Consider the following 19,213-nt stretch of genomic DNA (forward strand, 5'->3'; position numbering starts at 1 on the left):
TGTTGATTCGTTTTGTTCGAACCCCGGCAGCAGCAGCAGCAGCAGCAGCAACAAAGTAGGCGACAAAAAGAAGCTTAGGCTCAAATGTAAATCGATTCTCACATGCACTTCACACCCCGTAGGGGGTTTAAAAAGCCATCAACAGACCCCGTTTGCTGGCAGTTCCCCTTCCTCTTCCCATCTTCTCTAGATGTACACCATTGAAAACCTGTGAGAAGCAGTGTCCGTGCACACACACACACACACTCACACACACGCACCCCTACGATCGCAAGGATGGAAGGATCTTTTGCATCAGCTTGATAACCTAAAATTGGTTCAATTTTATTATTTGCAATTGAACCCTTCAATCACTACACACTATCAAATGTCGAGCAACATGGGGCACAATAGGGGATTTGGGGTTTATTTTTTACGTATATTTACCTCGGGGCATTACTGGGGCGTTCACAAAAATCCCCACATTTTGTTGTTTCTGGTCTGCAATAAAGAGAGAGAGAGAGAGATGGTAGGGATAGAGAAAGCTCGAAATAATCATTTATCATAATTCGGTCAACCGGTTAGGAGGGTTTGTAAGTTGTTGTTGTTCGTTTTCGATTGCCTTTCAACATCGAAAAGAACCGGGATTTGCTTATGCCAGTGAGGTTGGGTGGGGTGGGTGTATTATGATGCCGTACGGGACATCCGTATTGTGAGGTATAAAGTACTTCCACCAGAGTTGGGTTGGGTAAAATCCATAATACGGTATTAATATTCATTCAGATTAGTTCATTAAGTTCTACCTTTACACACATATACAAACACACACTCCAACTATATATGGTGCCCACTTGGTGAACCTCTTACAAGGTCCCATCATATCACAAATCAGCTACAGGTCGGTGTGTGTTGATGTGCCCGTACCAAACGTGCTACTACCCCACAAACCAACTTTTACTCTAAAAATGGAATTTTCCACGCTACATCACACGCGCTAAAGGTTACACTACTGCTGCTTGGCGAAATGTTGCTTCCCTTCCTTCGTTTGGTTTGCTGCAGACGTTCAACGCAGACAACACGTGTGCCACCACACACAACATCATTTCCACGTCCTTAACCTTTGGTTCGCTCGGGTTCCTTTCCATCAGAACCAAGGCTTCTCTCGCATGACATTTGCGTGTCTGCGCGGTCCCTGGTTTTGCCCACTGGGAGGGGACGTTTTGACCGACTTTGCATTAGAATAACGATGGTGACCGCTAAAGGTACGGTAGAACACACACTCTTCGTAGGTTGCAGGAATAAATAAAAGAAAATGCCGTCACACTACGGATTTGCTTTGGGTTCTGTACTTGGTCTTGGGCGTGGAAACATTAATCATCAACCCCAATGTGTAGAGCAATGCCATGACCGTCACAAGTTGGACAACGGCAGCCCGGAAGCCAGGTTAGGAAGACTTATGTGAACTTTTATGCTTGAAGGCTACGTTTTTGTATATATAGAGAAAAATTAATGGAAACCGCTAGTTTGCTAAATGGAAAATGGAGTCATCCGAAGTCATCCGGAGTCGTCTGGAGTCGTCTGGAGTCGTCCGTAGTTGTTCGGAGTCGTCCGGAGTCTTTCAGAGTCGTCCGGAGTCGTCCGGAGCCATTCGTAGTCATTCGGAGTAATCCAGAGTCGTAAGGAGTCATCTGGAGTCGTCTGGAGTCCGTAGTCCGAAGTCGGTTGGAGTAATCCAGAGTCGTAAGGAGTCATCTGGAGTCATCTGGAGTCGTCTGGAGTCGTCTGGAGTCTTCTGGAGTCGTCTGGAGTCGTCCGTAGTTGTTCGGAGTCGTCCGGAGTCTTTCAGAGTCGTCCGGAGTCGTCCGGAGCCATTCGTAGTCATTCGGAGTAATCCAGAGTCGTAAGGAGTCATCTGGAGTCGTCTGGAGTCCGTAGTCCGAAGTCGGTTGGAGTAATCCAGAGTCGTAAGGAGTCATCTGGAGTCATCTGGAGTCGTCTGGAGTCGTCTGGAGTCTTCTGGAGTCGTCTGGAGTCGTCTGGGGTAGTCTGGAGTCGTCCGGAGTCGTCCAGAGTCTTTCAGAGTCGTCCGGAGTCGTCCGGAGTCGTCCGAAGTCGTCTGGAGTCATTCGTAGTCCTTTGGAGTAATCCAGAGTCGTAAGGAATCATCTGGAGTCGTATGGAGTCGTCTGGAGTCGTCTGGAGTCGTCTGGAGTCGTCCGGAGTCGTCCGGAGTCGTCCGGAGTCGTCCGGAGTCGTCCGGAGTCATCCGGAGTCGTCCGGAGTCGTCCAGAGTCGTCCGGAGTCGTCCGGAGTCGTCCGGAGTCGTCCGGAGTCGTCCGGAGTCGTCCGGAGTCGTCCGGAGTCGTCTGGAGTCATTCGTAACCGTTTGGAGTCATCCAGAGTCTTTCAGAGTCATTCAAAGTCGTTCGGAGTCATCCAGAGTCTTAAGGAGTCGTCCGGAGTCGTCTGAAGTCGTCTGAAGTCGTCCGAAGTCGTCCAGAGACATCCGGTGCTATCCAGAGTCGATAGGACTCACCCGGGTTCCGAAATTTTTGGAGTCATCTCTAGATTTTTGTCAACTTTTCCCATCACTACCTCTGACAGTAAAGCTGTCCCAAAATTACCGCACAAAGAAAATTCCCTCCCCTTTGTTTGCTTGATTAATTTCCACTACTGTCATCAATCTTGACCGGCTTGAAGGACACGGCGCTCAACACTTTCTCTACACCCCTCCTTAAGCGCAAAGGACCAATGGCGGCCATTTTGGGCAAAGAAAGTAACATTTTTGCCAAATAACTAGCCACCCACCACCAAACAAAACAGCCCGCACGCAATAAAAAACTAACGCTTGCACTAAAGACACACAGAGACATCGAATACACTACCCCAGCCGGCCGCTGAAGGTCGAAAGCATCAACATCATCCCCTATCCTCCTCCTCGCGCTACTCTCCACACTTCCGGCCGGTTGTTGTTGTTGCTGTTCGACGCATCAATCATGAAGCGCGCCATTCTTCCGTACACAGGCATGAAATGAAAAGGAATCCGGCGCACGGTGAGTGGCACGCAAGGGAGGGAGCGAAGGAAGAGATAGCAAAACCAGACCAAATTTTTTGGATGCCACTCCAGCACGAAAAGTGGCCAAGGGAGGAGGAGTATGGAGCTGTTTGGCAGTAAAATTGAAGAAGAAAAATACCTCCAAGAGAAAGGTAGGATGAATGCCAGCCAGAGAAATAAATATGTGTGTATTTGTGTCGAGAGGAAAGAAAAAGAGAGAGAAAGAGAGAGAGAGAGACACGACGAAGCTGTTTGGTGGAGCCCGCTTTGTAAAAGGGGAAGGGTGAATAAGACGGATGGATGGGTTTTACGGTTGCTGAACGTCTTTACATAATCGTAGAAAGCGAATCATCATCATCAACATCATCAGCATGTTATTTGTGAGTCGTAACGTGGAGTAATGCCGTGGAAAGGAAAACTGTAAGTGTGTGTGTGTGCAGTGTACGATTATAGAAGCAAATAAACACTTTTGCTGTGAAGCAACCAAACAAACAAAAAGAACGCCAACTGATCCGGAAAGAGAAAAGCAGAGCAGCAGCACGATTGAAAGCCGGTTTGAAGAAGGTAAAATCATTACGATGACGGATGATGATGATGATGATGTTGGAGAATCCAGGAAGGGCAAAACAGCTCACACACACACAAACCGGTTTTCTGTATTGCTGCTTCTTCTACGTACGCATTTTCCTCCAGGGAAGACGACGGCCGCCGTGGGTTTTTTTTTGGCACGAGAGAATACGAAATTCAAACACAAATAAGAGGATATAAGATAAGATTACAGCGCGCGCAGAAGAAAAAGAAGATGAAACCTCTTTCTCCGGGTCGCGAAACGGCTGGGATTTTGTGTGCAACCTTTTCTTGTAGAACAACACACCACACCACCAGGTGACGACCAACACGGCCCAACAAAGGAAACCGGCTTAGCAACAAGAAACACAGCGAAGAAGCAAGCAGCAGGAAGAAAATGCGCTTCATCTAAAAAGAATGCCCACAAACACGCACACACACAGAGAGAGCATAATGTACAGTTAGGAGGGCAACATAACTCACATAAGCACACAGACACACAGAAACGAGTAACAGCATAGGGGAAAAAAACAGGGAAAGAGGAAGAATAAATGGCCGCGCGGCCAGCCAGCTCGCCAGGTACGGAAAAGAAAGAGCAGGAAGGACGACGACGGACGCAGAGCACAAAGTAGGCGCAGAAAAGTAGGTTATTCTCGTGAGCGTTTCCTGCAGCTTTGTGAAATGCAGGAGAGAGAAAGAGAGAGAGACAGGGGAGGTTGTCGAAACGTGGCCCACCGCCGTCTTGGATGCCTTCTTGTACACACCTGGCCGTTAGAAGCGAACAAGAAGACAGAGGGAAGTGCATACAATGTCAAGCGAAGGAAATACACCCCTGGCTGTTTGTGTGCTGTCACCAAACTGCACAGAACTGCTGGAACTGTGTGTGTGTGTGTATGTGTGTTACAAGGGTAAGAAGAAGCAGATCCTTTCTGCGCACGTCCAATGCCCTTCAAGAATGGGACAACCCACCACCATGGAGGAGCGGCGCTGGTGGTGAGTTCATCGATCGATAACGTGAAGGTGGTGTTGTGTCGGTGGGTGTTGTGTTTGTGGCATAGAAGACGCCACATTATGCCGCCACCAATACACAGCCTTACGACAGTATCACATATCTATAGGGATATCACGGAGGTTTGAAAATGGAATCCTCCTCGACCGCCCGCCACACACACACCCAGAGTTTCCCAGGGTTACGCGGTGGACAGTGAGCCCAAATGCGGCGCAAGCGATGATGGCACACATTCCATTCAGAACCATTTCCCCCCGCGTCTGTTCGTTGGTACACAACAGGCTCGTTAGCAACGGTTGGGGTTGGGTGGCGGTCGTCGTCGCATGGACATGGACCAAACCAAAACGCTCTGAACAAATCAAACCATCGCCAAGCAGCCCCCCCCCCGCCCCCCTCACCGCCCTCGGTCCATTTTATCGATCGAGAAACTAAAATAAACGATTACATCGAATTCCTTTCTCGTGTTTCTTGCCCGAGCCGGCTGGTTTGTGTGTGTTCCTAAACTTGGCAATGATTAGCTTTTGCTTTCAATGCAATCGGCTGCCACCGTAGTAAATGTGGATTGTAGAGAGTGATGGAAATAAAAACAACCGTACACGGAGCGCAGCCCCCGTCACACATTTTTCTTTTGACTGGCTTCCCTCGAATCTACTCATACCAGGATCGTTTGCGGAGGTTTCAATACGTTCGTTAAGCAATTTGACTAATAGGTGTTTTTTTTTCAATTCTTTGATGTATTCTATTCACACTACGAAACCCAACCCACACACACACATACGTACAAGTTTTCTACCACACATTTGAATTAGTTTCGTGATAGGCAAAGAAAAAGAACCCGAAAATCGAACCACGTTTACGCGCGATCGATTTTATGCTCTTTTTAAAGGGGATGACGCGCGTGATGATGATTCATCATCCAGTCGGTCGGTCGGTCGGTCGGTCGGTCGGTCGGTTGGCCAGCCCAACAAGCAAACAATTTATCATGCGCTTTGTTATGAGAAACATCCAAACCCACAGCTCCCAGAGCAGTAGAACTAAGAATATATACCCTGTTACCTATATATATATACCTTGGAGCTTTATTTAAACCTCGACGGGGAAATGGTGTCGGTCCGTTGCGTGTTTTTCAACTTTTAAAAACATATATAATTTACAATACATTACTTCTACGCCCCTGGTTTTTGCTAGTCTCTTGAGAGAGGTTGAATGAGAGACACGGGACTTGAATATAATTTTGGCATTGTGCCCCACTAGTATATATGATTCTGACTGACAAATGCATTACAAAGTAACAGTGTTTTAAGTAGTTAGGGAAGGTAGGTAAAGAATATGGAAGAGAATGGGTAATATGGACACTTGTCTGAAATACATTAGTATACAAAAGTACAAATACAAAAGTAATTATTGAATAGTTTAGCAATGTAGCATCCAAACTGATGATATCTCCAAAAGTATTTGCGAATATTTTTGGCTTGATATCTTCAAAGTTAGTTAAATTTATGAACAAAACAAGTGTTCAATCGTGTGGTGCACACAGTGGATCTAATTTGACTACTTTGAGTTTTACTAAATGAATGAGTTGTCGTGATAATTAAGCATTCTGGAACTCAGGTGAGAAAGACGAACACTCTGCCGTAGGAGCACCGATTTTGTTTAAATTTATTATACTGCTTATATCAATTGATGATGAACAGATGGCATCAAATACCTTAACTAAGTATAATCGAAAGACAAACCATCCAGCATTGCAAGAAACCCAATATCTGTTGGGAGAACTGGAAACTGTTGGAAGTTCTAAACTGTTCTTCTATAAGCTGTTATGTGCCCGATATGTCAATAATGCTTTAGATTCTGCATTCTACGAGGTGTTAGAAGTGGCACATATAATTCCTAAATTCACTGCTGAATGAACCGTCGTTGCAATTGGCCAAACATTTTTATTACGTATGTGGACCAGGAGGACGTGGAAAGCAATAGGATTTGTTAAAATACTGTAAACCTCCTCAATTTCCAACATTTTCTGATAAAAGAAGAGTGTAAGATACAATATGCACACTTCCAATGTCGCTGAATTTATATACTTCCCTAGATTTTTACATTTTCCTTAATGTATCCGTCTTTACCTGCCGTCTCCTAAGTGTATTATATATTTCCTTTTTTTGTGCTTAAGTCCATTAAGATATAATAATGGAAATTTAGTTTGTCGGCAACAAACACTCCCCTCTATGTGGTAAGTGATGAAAAGTAGTAGTTCTAACAAACATTACATTACACACTACCAAAACATCTAAGTTTTTTAATGTTTGAAATGGGAAATCGTTGTCTATTTTTGCCGTCGGTGTTGCGCTGATCGATCATGCACACACACACCCAAAAACGTTGTGCGTGATGAGATGGGAGGCATGTCCCCGACAACAACTCCACCAGCAACACAGAGTTACGCGTTAGTAGCGTAAATAGTCGTCCCACTGGTGCGTGTTTTCCCGGTTTAGGTTCAGACGGCCTCCTAGGACATCAAATGGGAAAACGAAACACGCAACGTTTCGTTTTTCTTGCTCCACACGGGAACCATTCACGGGCGCGCACACACACACACGCAGACAGCTATAGCTGGTGGAAAACTACCGTTGCGAAGGGTTGGATGAGGAGGTGCGCCAGGAATTGAAAACGTTACCGCACACACACACACACACACACACACAACCGACAAGCCAAATCCGACGAGTTGGCGGAGACGGCGGCGGCGTTAGTAAAGCACACCCGCGTGTCTCACTCTCTCTCTCACTCTCTCTCACTCTCTCTCTCCTTTCCACCGCACGCCCCACCACATCCAAGGCGGCGACGATGGCTCCGGCTGTTCGCCAAACTAAAAATGGGAGGCCATGGTGGATTCCTTGCCAACCACTCTCTCTCTCTCTCTCTCTCTCTTTCTCCCCCATCACTCTTGCTTTCTCCTTCTGTCCCCGGCCAGAAAAACTTGCACTAAACGACGTTGTTGCTGCCTTCGTCATCGGTGTTGTGTTTGCTTTCCTTCTCGTGTCCGCTTCTTCCTTCACCCAGCCACTAGCCCCCCCTTCAGTTCCCGCGTTCAACGAAATCTCTTGCCAAGACCACCCCCAGACGTGACAGCGAAAACCGTCGTCGTCGTCGTCGTCACCACGAAAGGAAAACGGCCACGGTCAGCCAGGAGGCCACCGACCTCTCCTCCCTGCTACATTCCACACCATTCCACCACCACGCCCAGACGAGTGGACAGAAAGGGAGAGAGAGAGAGTGTGTGTGTTGCGTTTTACATTGCTGCTTCACCGTTCCATCCACCTCCCAAGCGCTCAAAACACGCTGCACGCGATGTTTTAGTAGCAAACTGTTAGTAAATCAGTACATTTGTATGTGTGTGTGTGTTTATATAGGGGGGGGGGGGGGGTGAGAGCAACCCACCAAACAGTGTGCGCTGTGTAGTAAAAATCCTCCCTTCCGTGCGCCTTTTCCCACCTTCCCCACTCGGATACACATCCATCAACAAGTCTAGCTGCCGTCGTCGTCGGCTAGACGTTGAAGCAGAGCGTACACCTTTTCTCGCGTGGCCCACAGCCCGCTGACTGACTGACTGACTGGTGATGATGATGATGGTGATGATGTAATCCATAAACTTGAACCATGGTTGGTTTCGAGGGCCTTTGGCCAATGAACGAAACCACACACCGCACAGTTACACGAGACGCACGCGCCACCACTACCCAACACAGCAATGCTCGCGCGGCTGGACCTCCGAGACACGAGACTGCGCTGAGACAAAGTGAAAGGGCGCACAGTACGATTGTACGCGAGCAGTCGCCCCAATTCCCCTTTCCCCACCACCACTTGGACAGTCCAGCACGAAGAAAGAGGGAATTTGGGATTTAAGGGAAAACGCAAGCCACGGCAGCGTGCCATTTAATAAACGTACCATTTTATCAATGCGCCCGTCGCCGTGATCGAGGCGAGGGAAACAAAATTTCTCATTCCCGCAATCCTTCACACACATCCACCCGCATCCAGATGAGATGGGGACAGAGGTTCTTTCTGACTGAAACTGGTTCCTCTTGCAAGCGGGCTCATCTAACCGGGCGCAACACCGGAGTGATGGTACCGTGGACCATTGGACAACACATGCAACACGCAAACACACACACACACACACATGGACACAAATTCTTTCCTTGTTCCACCAGCGACGGCGGCAAAAAGTGCATCGAACCATTTGTTGCACACAACAACAACATGACAAGATAGCTTAAATCCAGTTTCCAGTTTGAATCCGCATCAGCATAACACAGCACACACACACACGTAGGGCGCGGTAAAACTGGTTTGAATTAGGCCAACCGGTGCAAGTCCAGCGCGGCGACCGGTAGTGGTAACTGCAGCCAGCCCCCAGTGTCGTCCACAGCCAGCCGGTAGAAATAATCCGTAAAAAAATGCAAAAACACACACACACACACACACTGAGCATGGGAAGAATAAGGCCATTGATGATAAATGTTTGCACTGTGTGGTGAATTTTAAATATTTTGCACACCATATTGTGTGGATTTTGCAGCACAACACACTCGAGACGGCAGAAGATTAACAACAGCAGAACAGCTTCAGCACAGTATCAGCAACAGAAGTGTAAATATCATTTTTAAATGTATCTTCCTGCACGATAATACCACATTGTATACCACATATCTGCTGGGATGAATGAAGGCTTAAAAAAGGAAAATTTATTTTTACACGTTTTTGTATTGAGCACGCCAAACAAATCCTTTACAGAGACACCACCAAAAAGTTTAATTTTTGGTAAAGATTTTCATTTTCTCTTTGCAAAAAAAGGAAAGAAACCTGTTCCGTATCCGAAGCTGTTCCGGAATGTGGCAAAAAACCCCTACACAAAGAAGAACATACACACACACACGCGCAAGAATTACACGCGCAACAACATAGCGGTAAAACGGCCCATGATGATGACTACTTCGTGCAGCAGAGTAAGGGACAAATATCTTTTTTCGCGAATCCGGTTTTCGTTTTCGCAATCGGAGCGGTGTCGGTAGTTGGATGGACCTTTCTAAAATACCGTCGGATGGGACTCATGAGGGAAGGACGGTTCTCGCTGACCATCAAATCCATCCATCTCCATTAAAAACCACATTCATTCTCGCGCGTTTATTTTTGCTCACTACACAATCAACCATTACACCCTCCAGCAGACAACGAAAATCACAGAGACAACAGAGCGCAGCATGAGCATGTTGATTGAGCGTGGTTTCTAGTGGTGGGAGCACGGAATCGGACCTACCCGGTTCAATTCCGATTTGACTCTGAATTCCGGAGTTACTTGACTGAAAACCGGAGTTGACTCTGGAGCAGGTTCCGGAATCAGACTCGGCTCCGGAATCGGAATTGTCCTGGGAATTACAATTTGCTCCGGTAACGGTATCAGAATTGACTCCAGAATTGGAATTAGCTCCAGAATTCGTTCTTGAATTCTGTTAATTGAAATAAGCGAAATGATTCAAACTATAATGCGGCACTGTTCGGTGGGTTTTTTACGATGTTTTATTTGCGATCAACTTTCTGCATGTGCTCTGTTCTCGATCTCCTAGCGAACACACACTCACACAACTCTTCGGCTTGTGGTTTGACAGTTCAAAAACGCGGTAATCTGTCAGAGCGCAGGTTGCGTCACTCGGTGGCTGTCAGCGGCCATGATACCAAGCATTCTTAACATAGCCGGCCCCCGTGGAAATTGAAATTTCCACCACTTATTCCGTGTTGGAATGGATGGGCAAAACGCAGATCTTCGTAATTGCTCGTTTGTATTCGCCGTCCTTTGTCTTCACCGTGACCACGCGGATGTTGCCGTCGTCTCCTCGGTAGATTTGAGTTACTCGTCCATAACTCCATTTCAACGGTGGCAAGTTGTCTTCCTTCATCAACACGAGAGTTCCGATATGAATGTTGTCCCGTTGTTTCGTCCACTTCGTGCGGGGCTGCAAGCCAGACAGGTAGTCTGTACTCCATCGGTTCCAAATGCGTCTCACGAATTCCTGATTCTGTTGATATCTATCCAGGCGATTAGATGGCACTTCCTCGTATGAAGGTTCAGGAACAGCAACCAGAGGACGATGGATCAGGAAATGCCCTGGAGTAAGCACCTCCAAATCCTCGGGTTCCGTGCTGATTGGGGTCAAAGGGCGCGAATTCAAGCAGCTTTCCACCTGGGCGATGATCGTTTCTAAGTCGTCTCGACGCAGGATCGAAGTTCCAATAGTAGCTCTAAAATGATGCTTAAAAGACTTGACGGCGGCCTCCCAGATTCCACCAAAGTGGGGAGACCTAGGAGGGATAAAACGAAACTCTATACCTTCTGGACCGCAATACGACGAAATTGATTGTTGAAATTGTTGTTGCTGCAGTTGTTGATGAAACACTTTCAATTTTCGTTCCGCTCCACGAAAATTTTTAGCGTTATCACACTGAAGAAGAGATGGTTTTCCCCGACGAGCGACAAATCGTTTCAGTGTTGATATGAACGCATCCGACGACAAATCAGCTACCAATTCTAGATGGATAGCCTTCGTGGCCAGGCACACAAATACTGCAACGTAGCACTTCACCGGAGCAGATTTCCTGGACGCCGAACGATAAAACAGCGGTCCACAGAAATCGACACCAGTGTTCAGGAACGGAAAAGTTGGAGTAACTCGTTCTGCGGGTAAATCTCCCATTATCTGTTCCATTGTCGATGGTTTACAACGGAAGCACTGGATACACTCGTGTACTACTTGCCGAGCAAGGTTTCGAACGCGTAAAGGCCAGTATTTCTCTCGAACAGAAGCAATCAACAGTTGTTGTCCGGCATGTAAGGTTTTAAGATGATAGAAATCCATGACAAGACGTGTCAATGGATGTTTGTAGGACAGTATCATTGGGTGTTTCCGATCGTAAGCAACAGGAGCATTTCGAAGACGTCCCCCAATGCGTAGTACACCGTTTACAAGCATTGGTGTCAATGATCTTAAAGATGACGATGTTTTGACTTCTCCAGCAGTTTCGAGAGACCGAATATCATCAGCAAAAGATTCGTTCTGTGCAATGCGTACCAAATTCTCTCTTGCTGCATGTAGTTCAAATGTTTGAAGGTAGCCTTGACGACGATTGTTTCTATTAACAGGTTTACAATTGTAGCTAAACCGTTGCATATATGCCATCAGTCTAACGAGTCCGGAGAATGTCGATTTTAAGCTAAATATTGGATGATGAATATTAGACTGTTTGTTAATGATCAGAACAGTCTTCCGTTCTTCAAACTCAGAGGGTGGGCAATCGAGTATTGGATGATGTAGCTTCCAAGTATTGGATGGTTGGCTTAACCACTCTGGTCCATGCCACCATAGGCATGATTCTTGCAATTGACTCGGCATCATTCCTCTAGAGATGATATCAGCTGGATTTTGATCCCCAGGAACATGATTCCAATGTCTAGGTTCCGTCAGATGCTGGATTTCAGACACCCGATTAGCAACAAATGGCTTCCAGCGTGACGGGCTACTGTTTATCCAGTGAAGCACGATGGTCGAATCCACCCAGTAGAAACACGAATACTCGTGTTTAAGACTGTCTTTAACCTTTTGCCAGAGATGGCATAACAATAAAGCTGCAGATAATTCCAGCCGAGGTAAAGTGACGTTCTTCTGTCGTTTGCTATTTGCGAGTGGAGCAACTCTGGATTTAGAGCACAAAAGGTTAACAGAAACTTTTCCATCCTCAGAGACCGATTTCATATATAAACAGGCTCCATAAGCCTTCATAGACGCATCACTAAACCCATGGATTTCGATGCGATGGGTACTTCCTACCACTCTACGTGGGATACGCATGTCTTTCACAATTGAGAGCTGTTGGCGAAACTGATTCCATTGTTTATGCAATTCTTTTTCTAGCGGCTCATCCCATGCCTTTTGTAGTGCCCAAAGATTTTGCATAAAGCATTTGGCTATCATTATTGTTGGACCTATGAGTCCCAATGGATCGTATAGACGCGATGCATCTGATAAGGCTATCCGCTTTGTTATTTGTTCATCTTCTGTCCAAATCGGTACGCAGAATCCCAACTCATCGGTCGCTGGGATCCATTTAAGACCCAATGTCTTAATGGAACTATTTATGTCAAGGCTGCACAATCCAGAAGTATCGCGTTGGTCTACGGGAATACTTTGCAGAATTTGGGAAGAGTTAGACGCCCATTTTCTCAAAGTAAAACCAGCACTCGACAACAAGTCAGTTAGTTGATGGCATAATTCTTCTCCTTCTGTTTGAGTTTCTACTCCGGTAAGCAAGTCGTCCATATAAAATTCATTTGCCAGTACTCTAGAGGCTTCCGGATGAGTAGAAGTTCCATGAACGGAAAGCATTTGCAAACATTTGGTTGCTAAGTAAGGAGCAGATGCAGTGCCATACGTAATTGTTTTTAGCTCATATATTCGAAGCTTATTTTCGGGACAATTCTGCCAAAGGATTCTTTGTAACGAGCGATCCTCTTTTTTAATCCATACTTGTCGGTACATCTTTTCGATGTCCGCTACGATTGCAAATTTGGGCAGACGAAAACGAATCATAATTGCGACCAAATCATCCTGAACAACTGGACCCACCATTAACGCATCATTCAACGAGAGGCCGGAGTCGGTAGCACAAGACGCATCGAACACGACTCTAAGCTTTGTAGTTAAACTGTCAGGGCGTAAAATACAGTGATGCGGTAAGTAATAAATGGGTGTGTCAATGTTCGTATGTTGTTCCGTGATTTCTTCCATATGTCCCAATTGAACATATTCCTCCAAAAAGGCTATATAAGCAGCCTTAAGGTCTTTGTTTGATGCAAGACGACGATTTAGCGAGTTCAATCTACGTTTGGCGATTTCAAACGAGTTTCCGAGTTGTGGAACGATATCCTTTTTCGTAGGAAGCGTTACAATAAACCTTCCTTGATCATCACGCGTGGTTGTTTCAGAGAAAACCTTCTCACATGATGTTTCTTCAATAGACATGGTGCTATTTGTATTACAAGATTCGATTTCCCAAAATTTAGTTAGTTGATTTTCTAGGTCTTGATTAGTACATACCAGATTTACTATAGAGGATGTAGGACGACGTTCGAGCTCAACCCTGCCAGAAACGATCCAGCCTAACTCGGTGTTCTGTAGCATTACTTTCTCGGGTACCAGTTTAAGAATACCTTCTAGCATCAGCTCATCATAGCTCTCTCTGCCGATCAATAAATCGATGGATGATGGTTCATAGAATTTGGGATCTGCTAGAGTACAAGTGTTGGGAATGCAGTAACGTGTTTTGTTCACTTTCTCTGCAGGTAAATTCCAAGTAATGTAACGCATTACATGAAATTTCCAATTTGCCTTGAAGCTAGTGCAATGAGATTTTATGGTAAGCTGTGTCGAGTGCGATGATACATGCTTGCTTTGTCCAACTCCGCCAATTGGATGGTTCTCTCTTTTTTTAATGACCTGCAATCGCTGACACAAACGCTCAGTTACAAGATTAATCTGCGATCCTCCATCTAAAAGAGCTCGTGCCCAATGCAACGATCCGTCTGGTAACTCTATTTTCACCAAAGCTGTGGGTAATAGGATAGTAGATGGTGTTTCTATCGAATTTGTCAGCAAAGCATTGCCACAGTATGTGACCACGTTCTGATCCGCAGGTGGATCCGGTTGCGTCACTATCTCCCGGTCATTAGGAGATGCTTCAGCTGAATTACTGGTTTGTACTGGTTTGTGCAACATAGTGTGATGTTTTTTGTTGCAAACTCGGCATACACTAGATGTACAGTTCTTCATAATATGCCCAGGCAACAAACAGTTGATACAAAGCTTCTTTTCTTTGACCTTGTCATAGCGCTCTTGTACTGTCCAGCCACTAAACATGTCACACTTAAAGGGCGAATGTGAACCTTTTTTACAAAACGAGCATATCTCCATAGAAGAATTTACCACGTGCACCTCACTTTTCGATCGCTGCTTCCACGACGATGTATATTGTTCTTTCTTTTGGCCTGGAGACAGCATTGCCTGCAACACTAACGCATGACTCTTCAAGAACGTTAGAAGTTCATAGTATTCTGGAACGTCAGTACTGCGATGGTGAGCCTCCCAATGCATTTGAGTAGCCGAATCAAGCCGAGAATGTAGCATATGCGCCAGAAGCACACTCCAACCCTCTGTTGCCACACCAAGCTGCTTCGTTATGTTGACGCTTCTCTCGAAACTATCTAAAATGTGAATGAGCGACTCGTACGAATCCTTCTTCATTACCGGTATCAAAAACAAAGCATCAATATGTCGCTTCACCGCTAGCTTTTTGTTTTCATAACGAGCCTTAAGAAGCTCCCATGCCACTATGTAATTAGCCGAAGTAATCTCAATGTCCGCAATTAGCTTGTTTGCTTCCTTTGTCAATGCTCCCTTCAAATACCGCAATTTGTCCACATCTGACAGGCTTGCATTAGCATCAATCAGGCTACTAAAAGAATCGCGAAAAGGCAGCCAAGCTTCGAGAGAGCCATCAAACGTTGGCAGCCGTAATTCGGGAAGCTTTACACGAGATTGCGAAACATTTGTAGTGATCGACATACCACGTTCAATCCGTAGCAATAAGTTGAAGTGACGTTTTTCGAATCGTGCATATTCCTCCTCACCGTCCTCAAAATTCTCCATATCGGCCGTTTCCAAGACGGTTTGATGCCATTTTTCATACTCCGACGCCAGTGAGGTAAGCCGATTTGCACATCCCTTCAGAAACGTCGTGTCACCCAACGATGTACCACTCAATGCTTCTTCGATTCGCTGTAATTTGTTAAGAAAATGCTTGCGTATACATTGGTTTTTATCAATAGGCCGATGCACTTCCTTTGCTTCATCCAAACCCGCAGGGATTTCCGATGACGGTCCAGCTTCTTCCATGTCAATGGGTGCAATTTTCCATTCCTCGGATTCCGCTGGCGTTTTGTGCACATCACTTCTCCTGACCGACATTTTGTTGAGCTATTTGCGCCGACAATACTTTTTAAGATGCTGCTCTTCAAAATGGCTGCGAAGCGATCTCACCAACACTTCCAAACAGGTACAGCCTGACGACACGTACACGCACACCAATGTATCTTTTCCTAAAATTTGTCCGCGTCTAATACAGCATACCCGATAGCAAGCTGAATTTGCACAATATCACACTCAATTGTATGATATTCAACAAAGTATCCTCTAACAGGAACTGTCTTCAAATTATCACCATAGATAATAACAACAAGATAAAACTCCACACGAACAAGGCGCATACAACGAAAGGAACACCTATGAACAACGCATACGATAATGCTCGACTGTTCACAAAGGCGTACGAATGTTCACGAAAGATCACCATAGATCACGATTTTCAAACGATATCCGGATTTGAAGGACCAAAATGTTAATTGAAATAAGCGAAATGATTCAAACTATAATGCGGCACTGTTCGGTGGGTTTTTTACGATGTTTTATTTGCGATCAACTTTCTGCATGTGCTCTGTTCTCGATCTCCTAGCGAACACACACTCACACAACTCTTCGGCTTGTGGTTTGACAGTTCAAAAACGCGGTAATCTGTCAGAGCGCAGGTTGCGTCACTCGGTGGCTGTCAGCGGCCATGATACCAAGCATTCTTAACAAATTCAAATAAGAAATTTCTGATGCAAAATCAGTCCGGGGATGTCCTATAGAATGGATCGTTTTCAAGTAAATTTTGGATCTTTCTGGCTATATCAATACGTAGCATCATTGGATCCAAAAGCCTATTCTTAAGAAGATGCCAAAACCGACTCCGATTTCGAAGCCGATTCAGATTTCGGAGTCAATTCCGACTCCTAACCGATTTCGATTCGGGTACCGATTCCGATTCCGGAAACGATTATGATTCCGGAGTCAATTCCGGAGCCGATGCCTATTCTGGAGCCTATTCCGATACCAAATCCGAAACCGATTCCAATTCCGGAACTGATTATGATTCTGGAGCCAATTCCGGAGCCGATTCCAATTCTAAAGTCTATTCCGATACCAAAGCCGATTCCGGACCTACTATCCGGAATAGATTCCAAAAAAAATCAGAGCTATCCGGAAACGATTCCGACGAAAACTTCATTTTACCCATCACTAGTGGTTTCCTTCTTCGCTGAGAGATAGGTCGGAAAAAGGTAGAATGGCGCACAGAGGAAGCAAAAAAACACACACACAAAACCATAGCAACAACAGCGCTAGGCATTTGAATCAGCAATCAAACCATTCAGGGGGAGAATAAATAATGATTTACTTTTAATGTAGTACCGCCCGCTCACGCACACAACTGGCGAGAGGGGTGTAATCGTAAGTCCACACTCATACACCGAAAGGAAAGAATGTTTGTCCCAGGTGTGTGTTGCGATTCCCGTCGGCCGCATTAGTAGGCCGGCCCACCCTACCAGAGCGACCGAGACGCGACCCGCGGTTACCATGTCATCATCATCTCCCCGCCATCCTGATCGTTGGCTAGGCTGATCAACAGAACACTCATGCAGGAGGGGGGGGGGGGGGGGCATGAGTGGGAAGCAAAAGATTGCTTCATTCTCCTCCCGAACTGGCGCGACTCAGTTTTTCGCGCTACAATCAATCAGCCGACGGTCTTCTGACTCATCTTGAGGCATGATAGCGTTGTACCTTTTTTCGTCAGTGTGTGTATTTTTGGCTGACATCACACCGCACCCTATACCGTTCGCAACAGGGTAGCTGTTTTTTGCGTCTATTTGTCCTTGGTTAAATTAGACAAATAAGCCTTCCATTGCTTTTTTCTTGAAGGCCTACCCACGGTGGTAATGGTAAAAAATCGTGGGCAAATAAAATAATGTTTTCTACTTCATAAAAAGTGTAAACAAATATGGCAAATGTCTTGGTAATGTGACAATAATCATAAGAAACCATAAAAATTCACTCCCTTTTTGGGTACAGTTCCCCGACTCCTTTAACTACCGTTTGCTAAAGATTACCTTTAAAGCCTATTTTTAAATAAATAAAAAACACGCTTCTTCGCCAAACTCACTCTACTGGCTGTACCTGTGATACCTGAAGTAGATAACCAAAAGAAGGACCGTTTATTTTTTATCCTTAGACAAGGAACAACGACATAAAGTTTCGGAGGAAATTGGTTTCCGTCTTGCCCACTGTCGTCACTCACTAATCTATAGTGGGAAACAGGGGAAAACACACACACACACACACGGTTGTGTCAGCTGATTGACGCGCCACTCTTGTAACCCTAGCTCTGAGGCTGTGTGGGCTGTAACAGCTGCGACGAGAAGGACGGCAAAAGCAACACACCACACGTGGCAGACAAGGAAGGGGCCCCGGGAGATAGAGGGAATTGATCTCTGTTTCACCATCCTTTGGCGTCCCGTTGGCCGACGACAAAACACGGTAAAAACCGTTAGAGGGTCTACCCTCAAAAACAGCACCCGCGGTCGGTCCCGTCCCTCCATGGTGGTGGTGGTGACGGTGACGGGTATGGCCATTGCACGTGCTCGTCCTTGAACTTCGCCGGAGCAGGGCTCTAGCCACTGTGGAAAGAGGGCCGGTGTGGTGGCGGTGACTGATGGCGGAAGTCGGTGGCTGCTACTGATGTATGGGAGGGAGGGGGTTTGCATCATCACACATTTTGTAACACACCCTGTGACTGTTGTAACTGTGTTGAGGTGTTTGTGTGTGAGTGTGTGCCTGTCCAAAAGCAACATCGTCAACACCGAAACAAACAGCAAACCCAAAACGCTCGTCTCTCTCTCGCTGTTGACAATTAATGAGCCATTTTAATAGTAATAATGGTGACGGAAATTGCACATCGCTTTATTAAAACCTTGAATCATCCCATTATACAGTTAAAAATGGTTGATGGTATGAAACAGTTACACGTGTCCCGATGGGCGATCCGTGATACGCGTACGGATGCATACAATTAATCTCGAGATTATTTGAGCCGTGCAGAGGAAATACGAAAGAGATAATCGAAGCCACCATAAGGGAGAACAAAAAAGGTTGCTTAACTGTCTATAATTGCTTGAGAATTGCCAATGGTAATATATATTGCTTACTTAAAAAAACAGAGAAAACAAATAATGCAATAAAAAGACACCAATATTGGGATATGTCACTACCCCTTAGGCAGATTTACCGCTAAGTAATAAATGAAAAAAAGTCTTTAAAAAAGCCCGTTTGTGGAATGAAACCCGTTTCAGAACATGCAAACCCCTCCTATTCTTTTTACACGTGTTCAGGCAAATTTCTATTCGGGTAAAAAACTGCTAATACCGATTACCCATAACCATCTCTAACTGTAAAAAAATCCCTTTTTTATCCTCAAAACCAAAAACAAATAAAAGGTCGTTTTTTACAACGTTACTCAGAGGAACATAAAAAAGGGATTCAGCATAGAGCGTCTACCACCTTTCCATCACCACGTTTACACACTTTTCGCACCAAAACACACACCACTTCATTCACAAAAATCCTACC

The 19,213-nt window shown here is 45.6% G+C and overlaps 1 protein-coding gene across 4 annotated transcripts in view; it reads right to left on the bottom strand.

The window, feature by feature from the left end:
* Window positions 1-19,213, bottom strand: part of LOC11175596 (interferon regulatory factor 2-binding protein-like B) — a 30,681-nt gene that overhangs the window by 9,078 nt on the left and 2,390 nt on the right. For 2 of the 4 annotated variants that reach the window (XM_061652081.1, XM_061652079.1), the window contains exon 2: window positions 427-480. The exons of the other annotated variants lie outside the window; for them this stretch is intronic. In XM_061652081.1, the coding sequence (XP_061508065.1) occupies window positions 427-480 (54 nt within the window). The remainder of the gene's footprint in view (window positions 1-426; window positions 481-19,213) is intronic. 4 annotated transcript variants of the gene reach the window in all.

Source organism: Anopheles gambiae, chromosome 2 (genome assembly GCF_943734735.2).
Source record: "Anopheles gambiae chromosome 2, idAnoGambNW_F1_1, whole genome shotgun sequence".
Classification (NCBI taxonomy): domain Eukaryota; kingdom Metazoa; phylum Arthropoda; class Insecta; order Diptera; family Culicidae; genus Anopheles; species Anopheles gambiae.